The sequence below is a fragment of the Paramisgurnus dabryanus genome, chromosome 7 (assembly GCF_030506205.2).
Source record: "Paramisgurnus dabryanus chromosome 7, PD_genome_1.1, whole genome shotgun sequence".
Taxonomy (NCBI): Eukaryota; Metazoa; Chordata; class Actinopteri; order Cypriniformes; family Cobitidae; genus Paramisgurnus; species Paramisgurnus dabryanus.
In genome coordinates, this window is record NC_133343.1 from 17,943,454 (window position 1) to 17,965,329 (window position 21,876).

At 38.4% G+C, this 21,876-nt stretch overlaps 2 protein-coding genes across 5 annotated transcripts in view; both read left to right on the plus strand.

Annotated features, from left to right (window-relative positions):
- scly (selenocysteine lyase) overlaps nt 1-1,750 on the plus strand; it is a 46,758-nt gene extending 45,008 nt beyond the window's left edge. For all 3 annotated transcript variants that reach the window (XM_065241039.1, XM_065241062.2, XM_065241048.2), the window contains one exon: nt 575-1,750. In XM_065241039.1, coding sequence (XP_065097111.1) covers nt 575-734 — 160 coding nt within the window. In that variant the 3' untranslated portion in view covers nt 735-1,750. The remainder of the gene's footprint in view (nt 1-574) is intronic.
- Nucleotides 1,751-2,487: 737 nt separating this feature from the next.
- The window catches only part of espnla (espin like a), a 28,859-nt gene continuing 9,470 nt past the window's right edge, over nt 2,488-21,876 (plus strand). Inside the window, exons 1-5 of one of the 2 annotated variants that reach the window (XM_065273657.2) lie at nt 2,488-3,293; nt 5,566-5,756; nt 17,016-17,202; nt 17,318-17,500; nt 17,590-17,721. In XM_065273657.2, the coding sequence (XP_065129729.2) occupies nt 2,601-3,293; nt 5,566-5,756; nt 17,016-17,202; nt 17,318-17,500; nt 17,590-17,721 (1,386 nt within the window). In that variant the 5' untranslated portion in view covers nt 2,488-2,600. The remainder of the gene's footprint in view (nt 3,294-5,565; nt 5,757-17,015; nt 17,203-17,317; nt 17,501-17,589; nt 17,722-21,876) is intronic. The other variant, XM_065273658.2, reaches the window with a different exon arrangement.

The window sequence follows — 21,876 nt, forward strand, 5'->3', positions numbered from 1 at the left end:
AATTATAGTTAGCAAGCTAACCAGCTAGTCTGGTTTGTTAGTGTGCCAAGTCACTTCACGTAATCAAATTAAAACTCTTTGATACAAACTGTATTAGCATGCAATGGGAAATAAAAAACCCTGCAAACTCAATGATTAATAAATGAAAAAGTGCAACTTTTCCCACACAAAAGAAGTTCAATTGATAACAGATGTTTCGCCCTCTTGCAGAGGCTCATACTGTTGTAATAAGCTTTTTTGAGTTTCATTCTGGTTTGTGCAGATTTCAAATGTCAAATTAGCTATTAACTGTGAAGGCATTAACTTAACTGCATAAATGTTTTATGTCAACTTATTTAAATAAATCAAATATGTTAACTGTTAACTTTGACAACACAACAATGCTACAGGCATAACAGATTGCTGGCTCATGCTTTCAACATTAGTTTTATCCAATAGTAATTTGCCTCAATTTGTTTCGTCACTCTTAGCGTGAGTGAGCTTTAATGTAATGTGTTTTCTTAAAGAATTCATTTATCTTCCTTTGATTTTTACTTTGACAAGTAAAGGATGTCATTTGCTATTAATTCCTCAGAGCTTCCCATGTTCTTCTAAGCTGTGGGATTCCTTATGACGTGGCTACCAATGCCCTGAGGATCAGCATGGGCAGAAGTACCTCGCGTGAAGATGTGGACATTGTAGTGGAGGACCTGAGAGCCGCTGTAGAGCAACTGCAAAGCAACTGTAAAGAATGAACTAGCGTTTGACTTCACTCGTTTCACATAAAACCACAATCTCAACAGCCGCTGTTTATTCATATCACACATTTAAGCTATATTTTTATAAACCTGCCGGTGTACAGTACATTCTCCAAGCTTATGACATTCCAGACAACAATACTTTTAACAATTGATTAAAGATAAATTACTTTCTGGCGATCAGGGATTAAGTATAGAGATAAAGGTTAGGATTCCAATTTCGATAGTTTTACACTGCACTGTGAGTGTATATTAGTGTAGTTTGTTGTTTGCTTAAAGCCCGAGTTATAGTCGTGCGTAAGCTCGATGCCGTAGCTACGCCATAGGTTATCTGTAGTCTGTGCATAGCCTGACATGCACCTCGCAAAATGTTTAACAGCGCGTCAGTTCTACACGGACCACAAGGCTGTGATTGGTCCACCAGAACCCCTCCCGTCAGGTACAAAAAAACTGCGTCAAAGGTATTTCCATTTGCGACGGTGAAAACAATGATAAGAGAAGTTGATGAGTGATTTAACTCAAACTGCAACAAAAGTCGCTGTTTATTTACTTCCATCATTGCTGGTATTCTCAAATCATACACAACAAGTTGCTGTTTCTTCTTCGTTTGTGGGTTAACTTGCCAAACTGCTTCTTCTTTGAAGGCCACGCTGCTACTGTGGTTACACGCGTGGATACTGCCTACCAGCGGTCTGCCCATGTGTTTGCACGTCGACGCGGACGACAACGCAAAAGTATAAATGAAAACAGATGCGGAACCTACGCCGTAGGACCTATGCACAACTATAACGAGCCCTTAAGGCAGGAGTTGTGGCATGTGAAGTCAGATTTAACAAGCGGATAGTTTGCTTGCTTTAAACTGCTTGCATATGACTATTGGGAAGTCATGGCCAGTTTAGAGTTCAGGGTTTGTAGGTATTTGGAGAGAGTTTTACTCTCTTGATTTTATAGTAAATATACCTATATATTATCCAAATTCCCTTTAAGGAAAGTTGCTGCACTTTGCTACCAATTTGCAACATTTCTGGACATCTATTTTAGTTATACAAGACCAAGAATCCTTTTTATCTGAATTGTTGAAGACTAATATCACTTCAAATTAAAATCACTTGCTAAGGACTTACATTTAAATGTTACAGTACCATGACGGTACCATAACTTTAGTTTCTTATCCCAAATTGCAAAGGTTGGCATGTACTTACAGAGCAACGGTGATAATGATGATTGGCTGTTTTTCCTGGAGGTATGACTTTCCTTTAATAGAACAGTTGTATTGAGCACTGCTATCTGAGCAGGGCTTAAAGCAGCATTCTCCTGTAACTGCCATCAAAAACTTTAAAGGATAGTTATGTTTCCTGGTCTTTGCCACCTTAAAGCTGCAGTTTGTAACTTTTGCCTCCTATATTGTCATTTCTATTTGAAATCTAAAAATTGAATGTTACTTTATGTATTTATCTTTAAATGGGTTGAAGTCAAATGACTTCAAACTGACATTTTATGTCAAATTGTACTTGAATCATATAAGATATATTTACAGATTGTTTTGATTGTACAAACTCTTACTTGTGAACTCAAAGAGAGAACTCACTGTTACAGTGTGATGTGATGAGTGTGCATATTCCAAATGAGATGGATATAATATATCCATCTCAGATATTATCTGTTACCAGTACAATAAACTACACCACCATTACTGAAGAGCTGAATGGACTCTCTTTATTTCTAAATGCAGATCGAATCTTCCCTGGGACTGCATCACTGAAGTTTATATGCTGTTACCAAACGGCTCCAGTCTAAACCCTTGTTCTATATCCAGACACTTTCTTGGCCATTCAGACAGAAATGAATATTTAACATGTGAAAATGAGGCTTACTGTAACCTCTAATCAAGTGCCACATGCATGCACACCAGTCACACGTTTTAGTAGGTCTTCAGAGGCCAGTTCTCTTATTACTGGGGTGTATGAAGCCCAGGCAAGGGCGACCTTTTGCAGCTTGGTAAGGGAGCGTAAAGGCTACGGCTGGGCCATGATGAGCACAGGTGCGTTGTGTCGTCTTTCGTTACCTTTACAGCTCACTGGGCAAGACCTGCTCCTCTCCTCTGCTAACTCAACTCCGCCAACTGGCAGACAGTTAGGTGTCAACTTCCCCTGTATGTGTGTGTGCGCATGCATGTACACAGCAGGGGGTAGGTTGAAGTACCTACTCTTCCAGTCAGTCGGATCCAGTCAGAGGCAGCAGGTGCAGAGAGGTACGGTCGACATGGTGCTCCAAAAGGCCATCACTGCTGCCCGCGAGGGAGATCTACAGTGCCTCAGGGAACTGTCCGAAACTGGGCGTATTTCCATAGCCATTGCAGACGCTCAAGGGGCTGGACTACTTCACCATGCAGCACGATGTGGTCAGCTGGAATGCCTTTGCTTTCTGGTGACAAAGGCGGGGCTGCCTGCTAACACAAGGGCCCTTAATGGGGCCACACCTGTCCATGATGCTGCAGCTACAGGTCACACACGTGAACTACAGTGGCTTGTACAGGTTGCACGATGCAATGTGAAGGTAAGTGCGGTAGATACAGAAGCTATCTGCTGGTTAGCGCAACAGTGGTTTGATAATAGTGAAACGGGGTGGTTTGGTGTGTGTTGCAGTACATAACAACCTAGCAGTGTAGGGTCACACGTATTGAGGTTTATGTACATCCGTTTTCATGTAATCCAGCACACACTGTTGTTTATTAAGGATGTGCACTTATGTGACCCTACCTGTGAAATCCAGGCTAAAGTCTCCTAATCAAATTATGATATTTGGAGCATCAAAGTGAATAAAATTAATTAATTTACTGGATTTACATTGATTTCAATCTTTGACATGGCCTTACTCAGTCAATATTAAAATAAAGGTTATGTTTTCACAAAATGTTCTTTAAAAGATGTGTGGTGATTTGATGTAGAAAATAGCAAATCACAAAAATTGACTTGATAGCTGGGTTTTCACAGGGCAGGGTAAAGTATTGTTGCACATTATAGAGGGTATGCACATGACGTCACCTTTCGGCGAAAGTAACTTCGGGTTCATCCACAGAGTGGCAAAATGTCTGAGCGACAGCATTAGCATTGCATGAAAAACGCGTCTAAAATGGAAAAAGGTAGTTGTATGATCGACTGTGCTAAAGATTCAACAAATTTAGCCATATGGCAGGTATGTACAATTTTGGGATATAAAATCCTATAAAAAATACACCAATGAATACACTTATTCTGTGTAATTGCAAAGTTTTGTCCTTGAGCCTTCATTAAAAAACATCCATTATGATGAGTCTTGTGTTCTACAAAGGTGGAATGGTTTATGTCAGGAAAAGCAATGTCTGGCCATATGCCAATGTCCACAGACTACTGGTTGTTTGGCAAGTTTTAAGGGTCACTGTTAGTCAGTTTTACTGGCATTTTCACAGCAGCCGCTATGAAAACCTGCCATTTTGTTGTATGTTTTGCCACTCAACAGGGTCAGCTACGCCGTGGTCACGTGGAAAAGTGATGTCGTTGCATACCCTTTATGGTGTGGATTTAGTAGAAGCAACCAACCAATCCCCTCTACCTATCCCAAACAGGAATATCATTAGAAACACCTGCTCCAAATATAGTCCTTTACATAATAAGTTGCCTACTCAGTAAAGGAACTGTAGAACAGTGTGAATGGTGTGATGACATCACTTTCTCTTTTCTCCGTTTACTCTTTGCCCGGTAGTATTGCATGACCACTATAATCATGACCAGATGGTTAAGTGGGGGCTCAATCTAACCGTTAACACTATTTGTTTACCAGGGGAGTACAGGCCGTACCGCCCCTCCAAGATCCTCACCCCCAGCTCATTCTAACACTAATGCAATCCGGCTCTTTTAACCTCAACAACCTCTTGATCTAATTTATGGCCAGCTGTGCTGTATTAAAGTAGATGTTTTAAGTACCTTGTTATCATTGACCAAAGTGATAACAATATTCCGAGTTGGTGGTCTTGCTGGGAGTTTATCAGAAAGTTTTTTTTTTAAGGCCTGAGCCTGCCAAGGTGAGGTCAAAGTTGTATGTGGGTGAATTATTAATGAACATTTCCTTGGTGTGATTAAATAAACATGACTACACTAATTTGATCACATTGGTGAAAAAGAGGAGTGATGGTCAGTTATGAAACCTGGTCTTTGTCAGCAGCAGCAGATTTGTATTCGAATAAGCGATACAATGGTTGCTATGATGGTGTTATGATGACATCATCAAATAACCTCGTTCAAACTGCATGTTAGTTTAGGATTGCGGTCTTTTTATGGATTCGGTGGCAGCATTTAAAACATCGTTGGAGGCCAGGGATTATTTGTGGTTTTATTTATTTTGCGGTTTTATTGCCGCTCATTACATGCAAAAGCATTAGCATGTAATATTGATACTCTTTCTTTGTCAAACTTCATTTATAAAATGTATTTTGTTGAGTAGGTTGATGAGAGTTTCAGTATTACTTTACATCGGTATATTGTTGTTTAGAGTCATCACATTACATGAACTCAATATGTAGGTCAGCCCAGAATATTAATTAGCCACAATTTTATCTGGAATTTCTAATTGATTTTGGGAAAAGAGTTTTATTGGATCAAGAATTAAAAAAAGGTTCTGTGGTTAATATTTTATAAATAGAAAATTGTGAATTGTTTTTGTTTAAATTTCCCAATTTATTGTGAAACTATTATGTGATTTAAAATGCAAGTTGCTACAGGAAATAAACAGGACTAATACAACGTTTTTCAATAAAGAACTATTTTTGTAACTATTATTTCTGTGCATTTAGGATCAGGACTCTGGAGGGGCTACGCCACTCCATCTTGCTGCACGGTTTGGCAGGGTTGAAGCTGTCCACTGGCTGCTCGCTCATGGGGATACATCACAAGTTGAAACAAAATGTGGTGCTCTGCCTGCTCACTATGCTGCTTTAAAGGGTGACCTTACCTGTCTAAAGCTGCTGATTGGTCAAGCTCCAGGGTATGGTTTTACCAACTCCGACACATACAGCTGACATTGTTCTTATGCCTTAGAATATTTGAGTCACTCTCTTAGTAATAAAAAATAACAGTGACTAGAATAAAACAGGATTAAATTAAAGCCAAATATTAATATTAAATAAATGGATGTCATAGTATGATATAAATTATGTTCTAACATCATTAAACCATTTGTAAATATTGGAACTCCAGTTGTACTGTATATTCCAGTCCTCAAATCTGAAGCAATACAATTCCTTAGAATAACTAAATACCAAAATGTAAGTCATTATTCACTCTTAAATTAAATCACATTTATCCAAACATGCAAAGCCCAAATCAAATATGGCAACAAATAACATCAAATTCAGCTTGATTTCGTCATTTTGTGCTTAAATATGCAATGTAGTTTGAGCGCTGTTTGTTCCTAAGTATGTTGACCTGAATCAACCAGATATAATTTAGACCCTTAGATTGATATGACATTATCAGATTTCTCATTGATCCTGCATGCGCTGCACCCTTTCGCTCATGAATGTACATACACATTTTTAAGGGGCATTAGTTGCATGTCCTTATCTGAAACTGATATGACTATGCATGGTCAGACAGGAATAGAAGCTTGTTTGTCTGTATAAGTTAAACCCATGCTACTACAGTTGATGAACGCATAATATTAATCTCAGGAGTTAGAAAATCCTACCTAAATTTCATTGGGATGGTGTATAATAGATGCAGCCTGTCTTTCACATGTAACAGCATACTGGAAGTTATGAACTGCTTCCTACTGTTACCCAAAAGCCCAGTGCACATTGTTAACCCCTTAGAACACATTTCAAGTGAAATACAACATATCATAGTGTTACATAAAGCTTCTTTAACATATTCCATTCAAAAATAAACCAAAATCTTTATGAGATGTCAAAATATAAATTAAAAGATTGCAAAATACAGTTTCTTCACATCATTATTAGAAAATGAAAAGAGACAGTGATCTTATTTACCTCAGTAGACTGGCATGCTATATGGATACAAACAAACATTTCAGCTTTATTGGGGTTTTAAAATGTTAACGCAGGATGCCCAATTTTCTTCTGCTTTTCGCTCGTGTTCACGAGTTTGGAGGTAGTGTCAGTGACGTCACCCATAGATTTATGAAGAGCTTTTTTGAAGCTGATAGTAGGTGGTGCCTGCTGTCAACATCTTGGCCACACGTTATCACGCATCACTAGCAGATAACCGATAATGGGTAAAGAGGTGGGACGTGGGTGCAGCTGAGGTGGCTGGTTGCTGAAACCACGCCCGCTTAGCTCGACTCTATTTTTTATGTGCCTTGAACATAGTATACAAGATCTCGTAGACATATAAACATAGTATAAACTCAAATACAATTATAATCAAAATCAAAAATCTTCTGGGGATTCACAATATAATTAAAAGGAAAATAATAAAAATATAAAGCACAAGAAATTTAGACATGTCTGATGATAATTTCAGAGCACAGTAATTTCAGTGAGGAGTAAAATAGTTTGAATATACTCCTAAAGTTTTGAAAGCATGTGAGAATTTCTCCACTTAAAACAATGGATATGATATTTAGCAAGTACACACTTACACATCTTTGTGCGTTAAGCTTTAACACATTGGGCCCTATCTTGCACCCAGCGCAATTGACTTTGTCAGTGACGCATGTATCATTCGTATTTTGCACCTGGTGCACAGCGGGTTTTTCCCTCCACAGACGCACGTCGGCAAACTAGGGAATGAACTTGCGCTCCCTGGGAGGTTCAGCGCAAAAAAAGAGGCGTGTTCCGGCGCAAACCATCCCTGATGCCATTTTGCAGTTTCAAAAAACAATTGCGCCACTGACCAGAAAAAAAAAAGTTTAAAGTCAGTGGCACGTTGTTCATTATGCTATTTTAAGGGCGCATGCTTGACCATAATGTATAGCGTGCACAACGCGCATACACATTGCATCTAATCTACACAGATGCAACAGTTATTTTTGCAAATCATAAATTGTTACACTAAAAAATATTAATACACGAGATAAGGGAAATCATAGTGGTGAGCATTGTGGTGATAGTTTTTATTTATTGTGTGGCTGCGTTAAAAAATTCTCATGCAAATAACGATTAAAATATTTTCATAAGTTTGTTGTGTGGCTGTATTACGTTTATTTTATGTAAATAATAATTAAAAAATTTTCATAAGAAACCTTAATGTATATGAACTTGATTTGTAAGTGTACTTTGGGGTTGGACCTTGCTTGCGTTTCTTGGGTCCGATTTCAAAGCCCCCAAACCCTTTCAGCGGTGAAGGTGGACGCAGCGATGTCCTCTGCTGGCGTCAGGTCATGTGTAGGCAGATCCACCTCCCGTTACACGGCGTGCCCGATTTATGCTGGCAAGCTTGGGATTTACAAGAACGTCGGTCTCCTCGGCTGTGAACCGCTCCTGGCATGCGCCTGGTAAATCCGTCATAATAATAGCAACCCGCCATGGAACTTGCGCCCTTGTGTTTAAAGGGAATGTTGGATAGCGTTCTGATTGGTTTATTTGACGTTACGCCCAAACCACACCTATGAATAATGAACCTACTTCAGACCAACCCCTTATTGATTTGCGCCCGGCGCAAGAGTTATTTCTCACGCCGGGAAAATAGCAACAGCGCCCAAGATCCGCCCACAAACTCACTTGCGCGTTGCGCTTCGCACTTGCGTTTCAGATCGTTAAAATAGGGCCCATTACGTGTCATTTTGTGTTGATTTTGTGTTAAAAGTAACACAAAATATGTTGTTTCAATAATAACACAGAGATGGGTGGATTCATTTGGTGGCAATGCATTTAGTGTGTTGTCCCAGAATCAACACTAATGTGTTGTTTTAACACATTTGTTCTAATAGTGTAGGAAAACAAATTTTTACAATGTCTGATGTTGGATTATTTAAACAATCAACATAAAACAGAATATGGTGATGCTGAAGATGTTTGACATTTTTAAGATTAACCAGTTTCTTTAGTATTAGATAATAGTATAATAATAGTTTTGCTCTATTATTCCACAGAACTTAACTGGGTGGAGTTGTGTGTGAATATAATTTTCCAAAACAATAGTATTTGACTATGAAATTTAGATAATGCAATTGGAATTTAATAAATATCAAAATCACATTTTCAGCTCCAGTCAACCTCACTATTATTTTGAAAAATGCAATTTAAATGTGGATGTGGGCGCTGTGAGAAAAACAGCGAGGAGTGGGCAGGGCACCTCATATAAGCTAGTGTAACAAATATGAAGATTTACTAAGAATAGCAGTATTACAGAAATAATTAAACAGAATATATTTAATGTAAACAAAGGTCAAGTAAAACTGTTATAGTTGAAATAATAGCTTGTTTGAAGATAAGAAAAGTCCTCAGGACATGGTACCTCATGACAGATCAATGTCCACCTGCCTCCCGTAGCTTTCACGAGCAAATTCAGTTTAGATCTGATAGCATCGCAGGGGAAATCATCCAACGTATTAACAGAGTGTGCGTCATGGCGCACTCACATTTACTTTACTATACAGAACCGTTTCCATGTGCGATGTCCTGAGCCCCAGACCCCCTCCACCGGCTGACCTGGTCGCACACACACTCACACACACACAAGCGAAAGGTCTTTGCTTTGGACAAAAACCACGCCCACCGGGGGGAACAATCCAACTTTTGTGTCTTTAATGCTCGTTTTTGGGGGTCGACAGCTTATAAAACTTAGTTCTGGGTTTTTTGGCTTGTTATCTGTACATCTTGTCACACAGCAGCTTTTAGGCATTATTCTGTTTTTGTTATAAGCCAGAAATGACTAGCCTGGCTCCGCCCTCCTACATGCTTCCGCTTAATTTTCATTTTGCTTCAGTACTACGTCTGGGACCCCTCTGTAGAGTTTCGTTTTCTCCTGCAAAAATCTGCAGGACCAATCAGCGAACAGATAGGGGTGGCTAAGAACGATGACGTTGAGGTCGTGCGTCAGTTTGAGTTGTAGTTCAGTAATGGCAGCGGAGAAAGACGTGAGAAAAGCTATTTGGTCCGTTGTTGCAAAACTGCCGAATATACAGAAGTTAAAGCCAGAGCAAGAACCAGGTTTGCTAAGTTTTGTTTGTCTGATTATTCTTACTTGTTGTTTCCGGCCGGTTTCGGTGCATGATATACGTCACGACCAAACGTTAGGGATTGGTTATGGCAGATTCAGAGTGACTTTGGGCAGATCCAATAGTTTTAAGCTTCAACAGAGGACCCTCCTTAACGGAAGTAACGCTTTGCAATGGAGCGTGGCCAGACTCTCTGTACAAATGAAATGAATGTACGAGAGTCTGGTTGGACCAGGCTAAGAAATGACAAGAACGCAGCCTCACGCAATACAAAGTCAATGGAGAAGTCTTCCTTGAAGCTGATGTGAATATCTTTACCGACTCTAGCATCCTTGGATTTTCTCCAGACTTTATCCCGCAATGTGCGCATTCCAAACTGAATGATGACAACTCTAGAGACGTTGTTTGTGGTGATAGCACTTTCTCTCTTGCCAAGCCTGTGCAGGGTATCCGCGGTGTCACGCAGCCTCTCCACCGACATCGGGATAATCCAGGTCAAAATTCCGACGACTGTCTCCCGGACATTTTTTTCAAGCAAGCCGATCAACCTTAGGGTCCACCTTCTCTTATATCTAGTGTGTTCTTCACACGCATTCTTCAGAATTGCATTCTCTTTTTTTAAGATGCACAACTCAGGCCCGGTACTAGGCTTGCTGGACTGGGGGGGCAGTCAGGATTTTTGGGTGGGCAGCCATATCTCGACTAAAATGATTCATACAATATCATTTTGCATATGTCTTATAATAAAGGGCCATTTATATGTCCTTTTGCACGTTCAAATTTTGAAAGTAGATGCGATTAGATTTATAATGATTTATATGGCCCTATTTTAACGATCTGAAACGCAAGTGAGAAGCGCAACGCGCAAGTGAGTTTGTGGGCGGATCTTGGGCGCTGTTGCTATTTTCCCGGCGTGAGAAATAACTCTTGCGCCGGGCGCAAATCAATAAGGGGTTGGTCTGAAGTAGGTTCATTATTCATAGATGTGGTTTGGGTGTAACGTCAAATAATCAGAACGCTATCCAACATTCCCTTTAAACGCAAGGGCACAAGTTCCGTGGCGGGTTGCTATTATTATAACGGATTTACCAGGCGCACGGCAGGAGCGGTTCACAGCCGAGAAGACCAACGTCCTTGTACGGGGGAATCCCAAGCTTGCCAGCATAAATCGGGCACGCCGTGTAACGGGAGGTGGATCTGCCTCAGGACCTGACGCCAGCAGAGGACATCGCTGCGTCCACCCTCACCTCTGAAAGGGTTTGGGGGCTTTGAAATCGGACCCAAGAAACGCAAGGTCCAACCCCAAAGTAGACTAACAAATCAAGTTCATATACATTAAGGTTTCTTATGAAAACATTTAAATTATTATTTACATAAAATAAACGTAATACAGCCACACAACAAACTTATGAAAATATTTTAATCGTTATTTGCATGAGAATTTTTTTACGCAGCCACACAATAAATAAAAACTATCACCACAATGCTCACCACTACGATTCCCCTTATCTCGTGTATTAATATTTTTAGTGTAACAATTTATGATTTGCAAAAATAACTGTTGCATCTGTGTAGATTAGATGCAAAGTGTATGCGCGTTGTGCAAGCTATACATTATGATCAAGCATGCGCCCTTAAAATAGCATAATGAACAACGCGCAACGCGCCACTGACTTTAAACTTTTTTTTTCTGGTCAGTGGCGCAATTGTTATTTGAAACTGCAAAATAGCATCAGAGATGGTTTGCGCCGGAACACGCCTCTTTTTTTGCGCTGAACCGCCCAGGGAGCGCAAGTTCATTCCCTAGTTTGTCGACGTGCGTCTGTGGAGGGAAAAACCCGCTGTGCGCCGTTGCAAAATACGAATGATACATGCGTCACTGACAAAGTCAATTGCGCTGGGTGCAAGATAGGGCCCATAATGTTATAATGATTGCACTTAATGTAGTTTTACACATTAAGTCACAGTTAATGAAATCAGGCAAGCAGGTGATATGAATGCAAGGCTGTACATATAGCTATATTCTATTAAAGCTGCCGTCGGCAACTCTGGAGGATTGAGCAGTTTCCAAATGTTTACAATTTTATGTCCCTACCCCACTACCTCAGAGCAACCTCCCTCAGAGCTCGTTCTCGTCAGAACGTGACGCGTGTGCACCAGTATTATTGTGAACGCATAATTAGCAAGAATACTTAATTACTTACATAACACTCCGAAATACAATCAATGGTTGATAAAGCACAATTGTTCTAAATGTGGCAAGCTCTGCATCCAGAACCCTTTAAAAACTTGTAGACTTCCACCTTTCAAATGCTGGTCCGATATTGATCCTTGTTTTATTATGGTCACGGTCGCTTTCTATCTTTGTTTCCTTCTTTTCATTGGTTGTTTTCCTAGCTCTGGTTGTTAACCGAGGAATCGGAAGTTTGTTAGTGAATGTTCTCTCTGCCATCACGCTGGGTTCAAACCAAAACACCTATAACTTCAGGTGGATGCACGTGATATTGTAACGCACGCGAGGGGGAGGGGGATCTGTGGCGCGTGCAGGTACTGTGATTGACAGGCAGATTTTACCCTGCGCTGATTGGACCAAATGAACCGGCCTGCGCTGATTGGACCAAATGCCGGGAGCGGTGGATTTTTTGCTAAACAAATAACAGGCTCCAGGTTGAGCTAGAAGCGCGGGTTTTTTTCTTAAACAGTCTAATTTATGTTGTTCTATCTGAGCATAGTGTTGGTTTCAGTGAATATGATGAAAAAATATGATCAAATAAGTTGCCGATCTTTGTAAACATATTTTTTTCTACTGTAAATTTGGGCATTTTAACATGGGAGTCTATGGGAATTAGGGTTGCCAACCGTTCCGAATAATGTGGAATCGTCCCGTATTTGACACATAAAAATTCTTGTCCCGTATTGAACTGATACGGAATGCACTTTTTTCCGTATTTTTGATAATCAATTCAGTGCAAATCTATGACATCCGAGCAGCTGGCGAAAAAGAAACGAGCACAAAAATATAGGAATGAATGGGAAAATGACTACCCGTGGCTGGAATGTGTGAGGGACAATGAATACAAGGCCAATTGTACCATATGCCGTCTCGTTTTTTCTATTTGTCATGGCGGAGTGTGTGATATTAAGCAGCACGCATCAGGAGATAATCACACGAGGAGCGAGAGGCTGCGGGCACAGGAGGGAGCGATGTCAAGGTTCCTTGTGTGTCAGATGTCTCCAGACGCTGATATGGTATGTAATCATGTGGACTTTTAAAACTTAAATATAGTTGATAAGAAAGTGATTATATTAAACGAGATAGTACAGGTTTAGCCTAACATTCCACATATATCTCCCCAGTGTCCTGTATCCCGCTCCCTCCCATCTCGTAATGTGTCAATCATTTCTGATAGGGTTTCTTAATAAATAATTATGGATTTAGATAGCTCAAGGTTTAAAAAAGGGTGGGGTCTTTGAAGATGACACTTAAAAAGGCTATATTTCAATGTATTTTTTTCTGTATGGCTTAGGCTAAAATAGGCCTATGTATAAACCACACACACACACACACAGGTAGACTTTTACAAACATTCAGTCCAACAGTCCAACCAGCTCATTATGTAGGCTATACAAATAGTTCATATAACTAAGCATACACACAAAGCATAGGCTTACAAATAGTGAGATTGTATTTCTTTCTTTACAGGTCACTGCTGCTGAGCTAGCACATGTTTATCATACAGTGAACCACAACTTAAGCTACAACAGTTTTGACTGTGGGCTTAAGCTCTGTCGAACACTCAGCGATTCTAATATTGTCAAGAAGATGTCCTGTGGGAGAACAAAAGTGGAGGCACTGGTCACAGAAGTCCTTGCCCCAAAGGCAGTACAGGAGGTGATCAACAAATTAAAAAGTGCTGAGAATCCACGTCCATTCTCTATTCAAACTGACGCATATAGCAATCGCAAGATGTTTCCCTTGACTGTACAGTTTTTCACTGTAGAGAGCGGGGTCATGAACAAGTTGATAGATTTTGTTGAAAATCCAAATGAATCTGCTGAGGGAATAGTCACTACAATTCTGAGCTCTCATGGAAACCTGGGCCTGACTTTGGATCATGTGTCTGCATTCAGTGTAGTTCTGAAGGTCTACAGTTTCTTTTCCATCTCTGCAAAAAGGAGAGAGTCCCCTAAAGGAGTTTTTTGCCTTTTGTGATGTCGAGTTCCATAAAGTCATGTGCCTTGTGGTGAGCAGATGGCTGTCACTCAACCCTGCAATCGGTCGCCTGCTCCAGAACTGGACTGCTCTCAAGTCCTGTTTCATTAGAATGAGGGTTGACGGTCCAAGGCACCTGCAAACATTGCTGAAATTAACAAGCGATGCTGCTGGCATTGCGGGACGAGCCTGGAGTGTGGAGGTATATCTCCTCTTTTGTAACAACATCCTGACCCTCTTTGAAGAGGTGGTCAAAAAGCTGGAGAGGAATCACACCACATCAGCTGACCTCTATGCCATCATGGACTCTTTTCTGACAAAACTATCTCAGAGAAGAGATGATAGGTTATATGGCTACCTAACTAAACAAAAGCTTCAGCATCTTTCTCCATCTGATGCTGATGTTGCCAGACAGGAGTTTACAGCCTATTTAAAAACTGCCATAATGTACATACAAAAATAGTTCAAATGTTCAGAAGACAACTAGCTTTTCCATTTGCAGCCCCTCTCTTTGACATCTGGGAGGATCTCTTATGATGCTATGGAGAAGATCATTGAGGAGCTTCACCTGGTTAGCAGGTAAAACATCTCCATGGATATGCTTTATTAACTCATCAGTTACTGCCAACAACATTCTAAAGCATCTCACAGAGCATGATGACTGGGTGTCCAAGGGAGCAGCAGAGAAGTGGATGGCAGTTCTTCAGGCAGATGATCTTTCAAACATCCTTGCTGTTGTGTCCTTTATTCTCAGCATCCCATCTTCCACTGGGTATGTGGAGAAGGTGTTCTCGGCAATGAAAAATAAATGGTCAGATGTCCGAAACAAATGTTCAGTTGGACTAAAAAAAAGTGAGCTGATCATCACTCTGAATTATGAGATGACTTGTACAGAGTTCTACAGTGCAGCTCTGCAGGACAAAGAACTACTCGCTGCTGCTAGAAATAAAAAAGTACACATAGAAAAAATAGGTGCACAATGTGTTTAGTCTGGAGGTTTATTTGTTTCTGTGAAATTTTCCACGTGCATACATACAGGTGTTGTATTGCTTGAATGCAATATTTGAGTGCAATATTTTATAGTTTCTTTATTAGCTGTTTTTTATTTGTTATTGTTTTGTACTGGAAAGAAAGTTAACTACAATGGTAAATATATAAACATATTTGCACTAAACTTCCTTAAAATGTAAAAAATATTATTTTTTTGCACTGGAAAGAACATTCCAGAAGTCCGCACAAGGCTACAGAAAACTGTTGTTTAATTTTTCTTTAAATGCAGTATAAGCCGATGAGTTTTGAATGTTATGTGTTGTATTTGTTTAAGTAAAAAAAAAAAAAAAACGTATAAACTTTACAAATCCATGGTTCATTGTTGGCAAAATTATCATGATAGCCTTTATACTTCACATCTATGTTGTTCAGTCTTGTATATTGATTAGGCCTATTGCTATTCTATAAATATTTAGGCCTAATGAGTTGTATGAAATATATTTATCTAAATGTATCAATTAGTTTCCACTATATTCACCATAAATCATAATTTCAGTTTTTTTTCTTCAAAATTCTTTTTTATATGTATATAATAAATATTTTTATAATATATATATATATATATATATATATATATATATATATATATATATATATATATATATATATATATATATATATATATATATATATATATATATATATATATATATATTATATGTATTTATTTATTTTTTTGACACAAGGCATGCCTACCTTACCTTATTTTGCAATATACATGATCTAAGTACTAAAAAATTAAGAAAAGGATTAAATTTTTCCATATGTTTTCCCTGCATACCTGATAAATCTTGCTTGTGTATGCAGGTTTCCTAACTTTTTCAACCCAACAGGTAAGACCCAGCATTTTATAAAAATAGAAAAATAGGGGAAAACACAAACACATTTATTCCCTTTCAGACGATTTGAATAAGTTTAACTGAATAATATTAAAATACTTGATGGTAGGGCTATACGATTATGACAAAAATCATAAAAGTTAAGCGTACTGTAGTTGCACTAAATTGGAAATGATATATTTGAAAAATACAATGAATTGCAAGGCTGCAGAGAACAATCCACTAGGCTACTAAGGATTTAATAATATTACTTTATTATAGTCAATCATGAACAAAAGTGGACAGGTCTAAGGCATGAAACTCCAGGGCTGAAAATTATTCCCACTCCGACCCTGTTGTTCAGTGTCATGGTTTTGGTTTCAAAACTGCTGGCCTTGTGATATTGTTGGAGAAGATGAGGCATATAAAGCCCCAGAAGATCCCATGAACTTTACATAAACCTTTAATAATAAATAGGCAGCCAGTAATTGATTTAACAGAGTGGTAGACATTCACACGATCTTGAAAATCACAATCACGATTTTTACATGGGATAAAGGCATCTTGATACATAAAGTCTGGTCAGCAATACTCTGTGAACCATTAGAACAACTGTTTAAAAGACAGTGATTGCAACCATCTATGTGGAAGGGCTTTTGGCTTTCACACAAACATATTTTATTGCTGTACCGTATACGTCATCAAGGTTTAATATTTCGGGTTTATTTTCAGAAAAGCAACCGTTACATTTCAAGGTAAGAATGAAACTACAATGATTGTATGTCTTAAAAGAAATAAATCTTAATTTTCTAATGTATTTTAACTGAAATGTGATGACGTATGCGGTCGAGCAACGCGACTTCCGGAGAACGAACCTGAAAGCATGTTTGGGACATGTCCGGCGGAACTAGCACGAATGGCCACCCTAAAGCTGACCCGACCCAAACCGTGGGGTACTATGCAATGGAAAAGCGCCATTAGCTAGACATATCAAATGGTACACCTGCCTCACACCTGTATAAATTTCCACTTATCTTTTCTCAGGTGTGTAAATCGACAGACTAACATGGGTGCCACACCACTGTATCTGGCCTGCCAGGAGGGAAATCTACATGTGGTGGAGTATCTTATTAAAGACTGTGGAGCTGATGTGCATCTTAGAGCACAAGATGGCATGACATCACTGCATGCTGCAGCTCATATGGGCCACCATGCACTGGTGGTATGGCTTGTGAGTACCACATTTGTCTGTACTCATACAAATATCGAACTTAATTTCCAATGCTCTGATAAAATTGTACTATAATCGAGAAGTTCTGCATTAAGGGTTTAGCTGTGTATTTCAGGCAAAGTTTACAGACATTTGCCTGTCCAATCAAGATAATGAAGGGGCGACCGCTTTACACTTTGCTGCTAGTGGAGGATACCATCAGATCTTGGATTGCCTGTTACAGATGGGATCAAAGGTCAAAAAGGATTACTGGGGTGGAACTCCTTTGCATGATGCAGCAGAAAATGGAGCGATAGAGGTAATCCTAAATTAGTGTTTAAGTACCATGTGTTGTGTCACAATTAGAAGTATTGACATGAATATGATTCGGTATACATAATTTTCCAGTGTTGTCGAATCCTTCTGAGTCACAAAATTAGCCCAAAAGAGAGGGATGTAGATGGATTCACTGCTGCAGACCTGGCTGAATACAACGGCCACTTTGAATGTGCCAGATATCTTCGCTCTATGGAGAGAAATGTAAGATTTTCTCTTTGTATGCAGATGCTAAAATGGAATTAATCTTATATATATATATATATATATATATATATATATATATATATATATATATATATATCTCACTGGCTAAGAGCTCTTCCCAGACGTGCAATATTGTACCGATAACATAACAGTAACCGCTTCAACGTTTGTATCATTCCGCCACCTACTGGTCAGTATTAGTGAGTGAGGCTTCTTTAAACACTGAGCCATTTCCTCATCTATGACTGGAAAAGCTGCACGCAGATCCCTAGATCGTGAATCAGTCTGTAAATCCCAATTGTAAGTGATTATCCCGTCGAAGATCAGTGATCTTGGATGTAAACTTGAGTGCAATAATGTCACATGGTGTGGATGAGTAACATACACTTGGAATAAAGCTATGAAAACAATAATTTTCTCTGGAGCAATCTCTCTCCTCCCATTAATAGTATGTGAAACCATGGTGGAACTGCAGGTAAGCAGTAAGCACTGCATCTTTTACATTTGCACTTGATAATTTATTTTCACGTGACGTGACTATTAAAACACATTGTGAGATATCGCCACTGATATATTTATAAGCAGCATGTAAATAACAACTCTCTTACATAAAAATATTTTATGTAGTACTGACAAGAACGAAGTCCAATAATAAAGCGAGTGCTCGTACTGCAAGATTAAATGGAAAAGCAATAGTATATAAATATAGTTTTATTAACTTGTACCTCACGCCAAAATAATAACAACTCAAAAGACAATAATATGAATAAGAAAATAAGTAATAGTTTCATGACACCAAATTCTGCTGGTCTGATCTCGTTTTTGACCATCAAACACAGATAGGCTTACATTAGAGCCAGGGAATCCCTGTAAGAGACATTATCATTAAAGAATAAACACACACACACACACACACACACACACACACACACACACACACACACATATATATATATACACATGTATATATGTATGTAGCGTCATGTAGTCTTCATAATAAAATCTTTGCATATAAAATTTTAAAACAAAAGCTCCCATTCCAAGACTTCCTTAAAGGTCAGTTTGAATCGCAAATCTTTCATGATATAGACAGTTGTATCGGACGCATGTGCGGTGACGCAATACGCGTCTGGTCCAAACTTTACTTCCGGTTTCAGTTTTTTAATGGACTGACTAGTTGCTAAACTGAACTCTTGAACAAATACCTCGTCGAAAAAAAAATAAATGTTTTGGTGTCCTCCTAAGTAATCTACGTGTTGTTTATTTTGCTTGTTATATAAATAAACTCCATTTAAAGTACTTTGTTGTTATTTATTCTTATCAGAGTTCACCGGAAGTTACGTGTGGACCACGAAAGCCGCTTGTTTATGTTGTTACTGCTGAAACCGTCTATACAGGTTTTAAATGCATCTATGTCATTTACAGTACTTTTAAAATTACGAAATGTGAATTCATGTGATTAATTGGCTTTGACTGTCATGCCCAGTACCATAACAGCAAAAACATCAGAAATAGTTTGTGTGTCATAGTGCTTCTATATAGTGCTAGAAGAGGCTTTCATGTGCAGTTTATAGGATGACTCAGTGACCTCAAAGAACGCCTCTAAGCCTTTTTTGTTTCGTGTGGTAAATAAGATGCTGCTCAATTTGAGTCATAAATATTTAAAGGGCGAACTTTGGTAGTGGAGTTGGGTAGGGCACAACAACTGAACCACATAGAAAAAAGACTTTGATTATACATTATTTAGAGCCCAAAGCGGATGGATCAGTCTATGGGGAATTCAACTGGTTGGGTTATTTACTGTATCTCACAATTATGAATCATTTCTTTAGGTTTTGAAGCTTTTCCTCATACTGTAGGTGTTCACATATCAATGAGCAGTTGAAATAGCAGCTGTTTTTGCTGTTTAAATTTCTTGAATTTCTTCCAACATACTTTGCTCTCTTGATAAAACACATTTAAAAGGCAAATCTTAAATGTGTGATCTAAAATCCATATGAACAAGTTTTGGAGAAGCAGAATATTACTTTTCTTTATGTAAACATTAAGGAAATCTTGTATAGCAATGTGCCATAAATCTGTGCAGACCTGAGTAACTGCGTTGGTTACTCAGCTGTTAAATTGTAAGCATACCACTGACATACAGTACTTGCTGTAAAGGTTAATTGCAGTTTATTTCCATGAAATGTTTAAAAGCTGAACCTGCAATAACTCCTTTTAGTTATAGGTTTTATAACAAATATACTGTATTAGATTTTTTTTTCAAATTTGTATGTTGGAATGGAATCATAAAGCACATTTTCATGTGCATTATTATATGATTATGATAATGAAAACATTTAAACCTTTTAAAACCATATCAACAGGTTAAAATGTCTAAAGTTTGAGCCTAATAAAATTAAATAAATACATTTTATACTATTTTAAGTACCCTATCTGAGATTTCACAAAAACACCTTTGGTTGAATGAATTACCCTCTCCATTCACCCTAGATTCATTTTCCATAGGTCTAATTCAGTAATAGAAGCTGCTTGTCATTATAGGTATAAATAAATTAACAATCTATTGCTTCTAAATTGACGTGAGAGCCTCAGGGTGCCACTAGATGTCAAAAATAAGCTGACCTGTCTCAACAATGTATTTAATTAGAGAAGGGAAGCAGGTAAAGCATCAGATCTTGCCGTTTGCATTCTCTCTGCGAGCTGGTGATGTATCAGTTACCTTCTCACCAGCAGCCTAGCTCAGGTAGAGGGCCGGGGGCTGAGCTGGTTATGGGATCCACAGGGTTTGGTTTCAGGGTTTTTACCATTCTAATGTGTGGAAACAGATACTTGATCTATCAAATCAGATAGAGAACAGGATGTTTGTTGGCTTAAAACGAGCATCTGATTGTTTATCTTTGTTCCTTTAACCTTATTTCCATTGTAACCAGTTAACACATCTGTTCCTGTGCCAGTATTGTAATAATGGCTTTGGATATTTTAAAGATAGAAATTTTGTTAAATATTTTAGTTATTGTTTAGTTAAATAAAGAAATAAAATGTTGCCTTGAATAAATGTTTCTGCTAAATAACAAATCACAACAATAGGCTTATTATAAGCCAAATGGGAATAAAATATGAATGCCTGCTTATTAGAGCTTTAAATGAGCACTTTTTAGTCTGTTCACGACATGCGCCTTGACACAGGCAGACTGTCCTGCTCTTTAGTGGCGATGGCAATGTGTAGTTAAAAAAATCAAAACTTGACTTTGAAGTCATGGCATGTAAAGTCGGCATGTCCCCAGTGGAAATTACGCCCCTGCGTTAGTTAATTTGTACCTCATAGGTACAAATTTACACATACATACTAAAAATAAACGGTGCTATATAGCACCAAAAGTGGTTCTCGTAATTATAGAAGAACCGTTTTTAGTGCCATATAGCATCGGTGAAGCACTTGTGTAGAACTATATGGGGGCCATATAGCACCACTATAGCACCACATGGTTCTACATAGCACTATGTGGTTCTACACAGGTGCTTCCCCGGTGCAACATGTATATGGCAGTGGTTCTCAGACTTTTTCAGCGTGCGGCCCCCCTTGTGTATGGTGCATTCCTTCACGGCAAAAATTTATGACAATTTTTTTCTAAAACATAACATTTTAATTAGACAAAACATATTAAAGTATAAAGTAGTGCGCTGGTTAGTAGCCAGTGTTGGGCAAGTTACTTCCAAAGTGTAATACATTATATATTACAAATTACTGTCATTTGAAAGTAATTAGTTACATTACAATATTACTGACTCTGAACTGTAATGAGTTACACTACTTTTGCGTTACTTTTGAGTTACTTTCATCAAAATAACAGAAATATGACTAGGCATTATAAAATGTTAAAATGTAGTTTATTGATGCTTATAAATCTAGAAGTTTGAATAGGCACAGTGAAGACTTATGGCAAAAAACAGTAACAATGACTGTCAGAGTCATAAACATGGACAAATGATCTGGTAAAAGTCTGGTAAATGATGGTACACATACCAAACACAATAAAGCTAGAGCCCACTATAATGCAACCTATAGACTAATAACATGGCAAGACACGCAACCTCTTTTCATTTCTATTCTTTAATTCACTTTTAATTCAGATTCACAGCACAAACCTG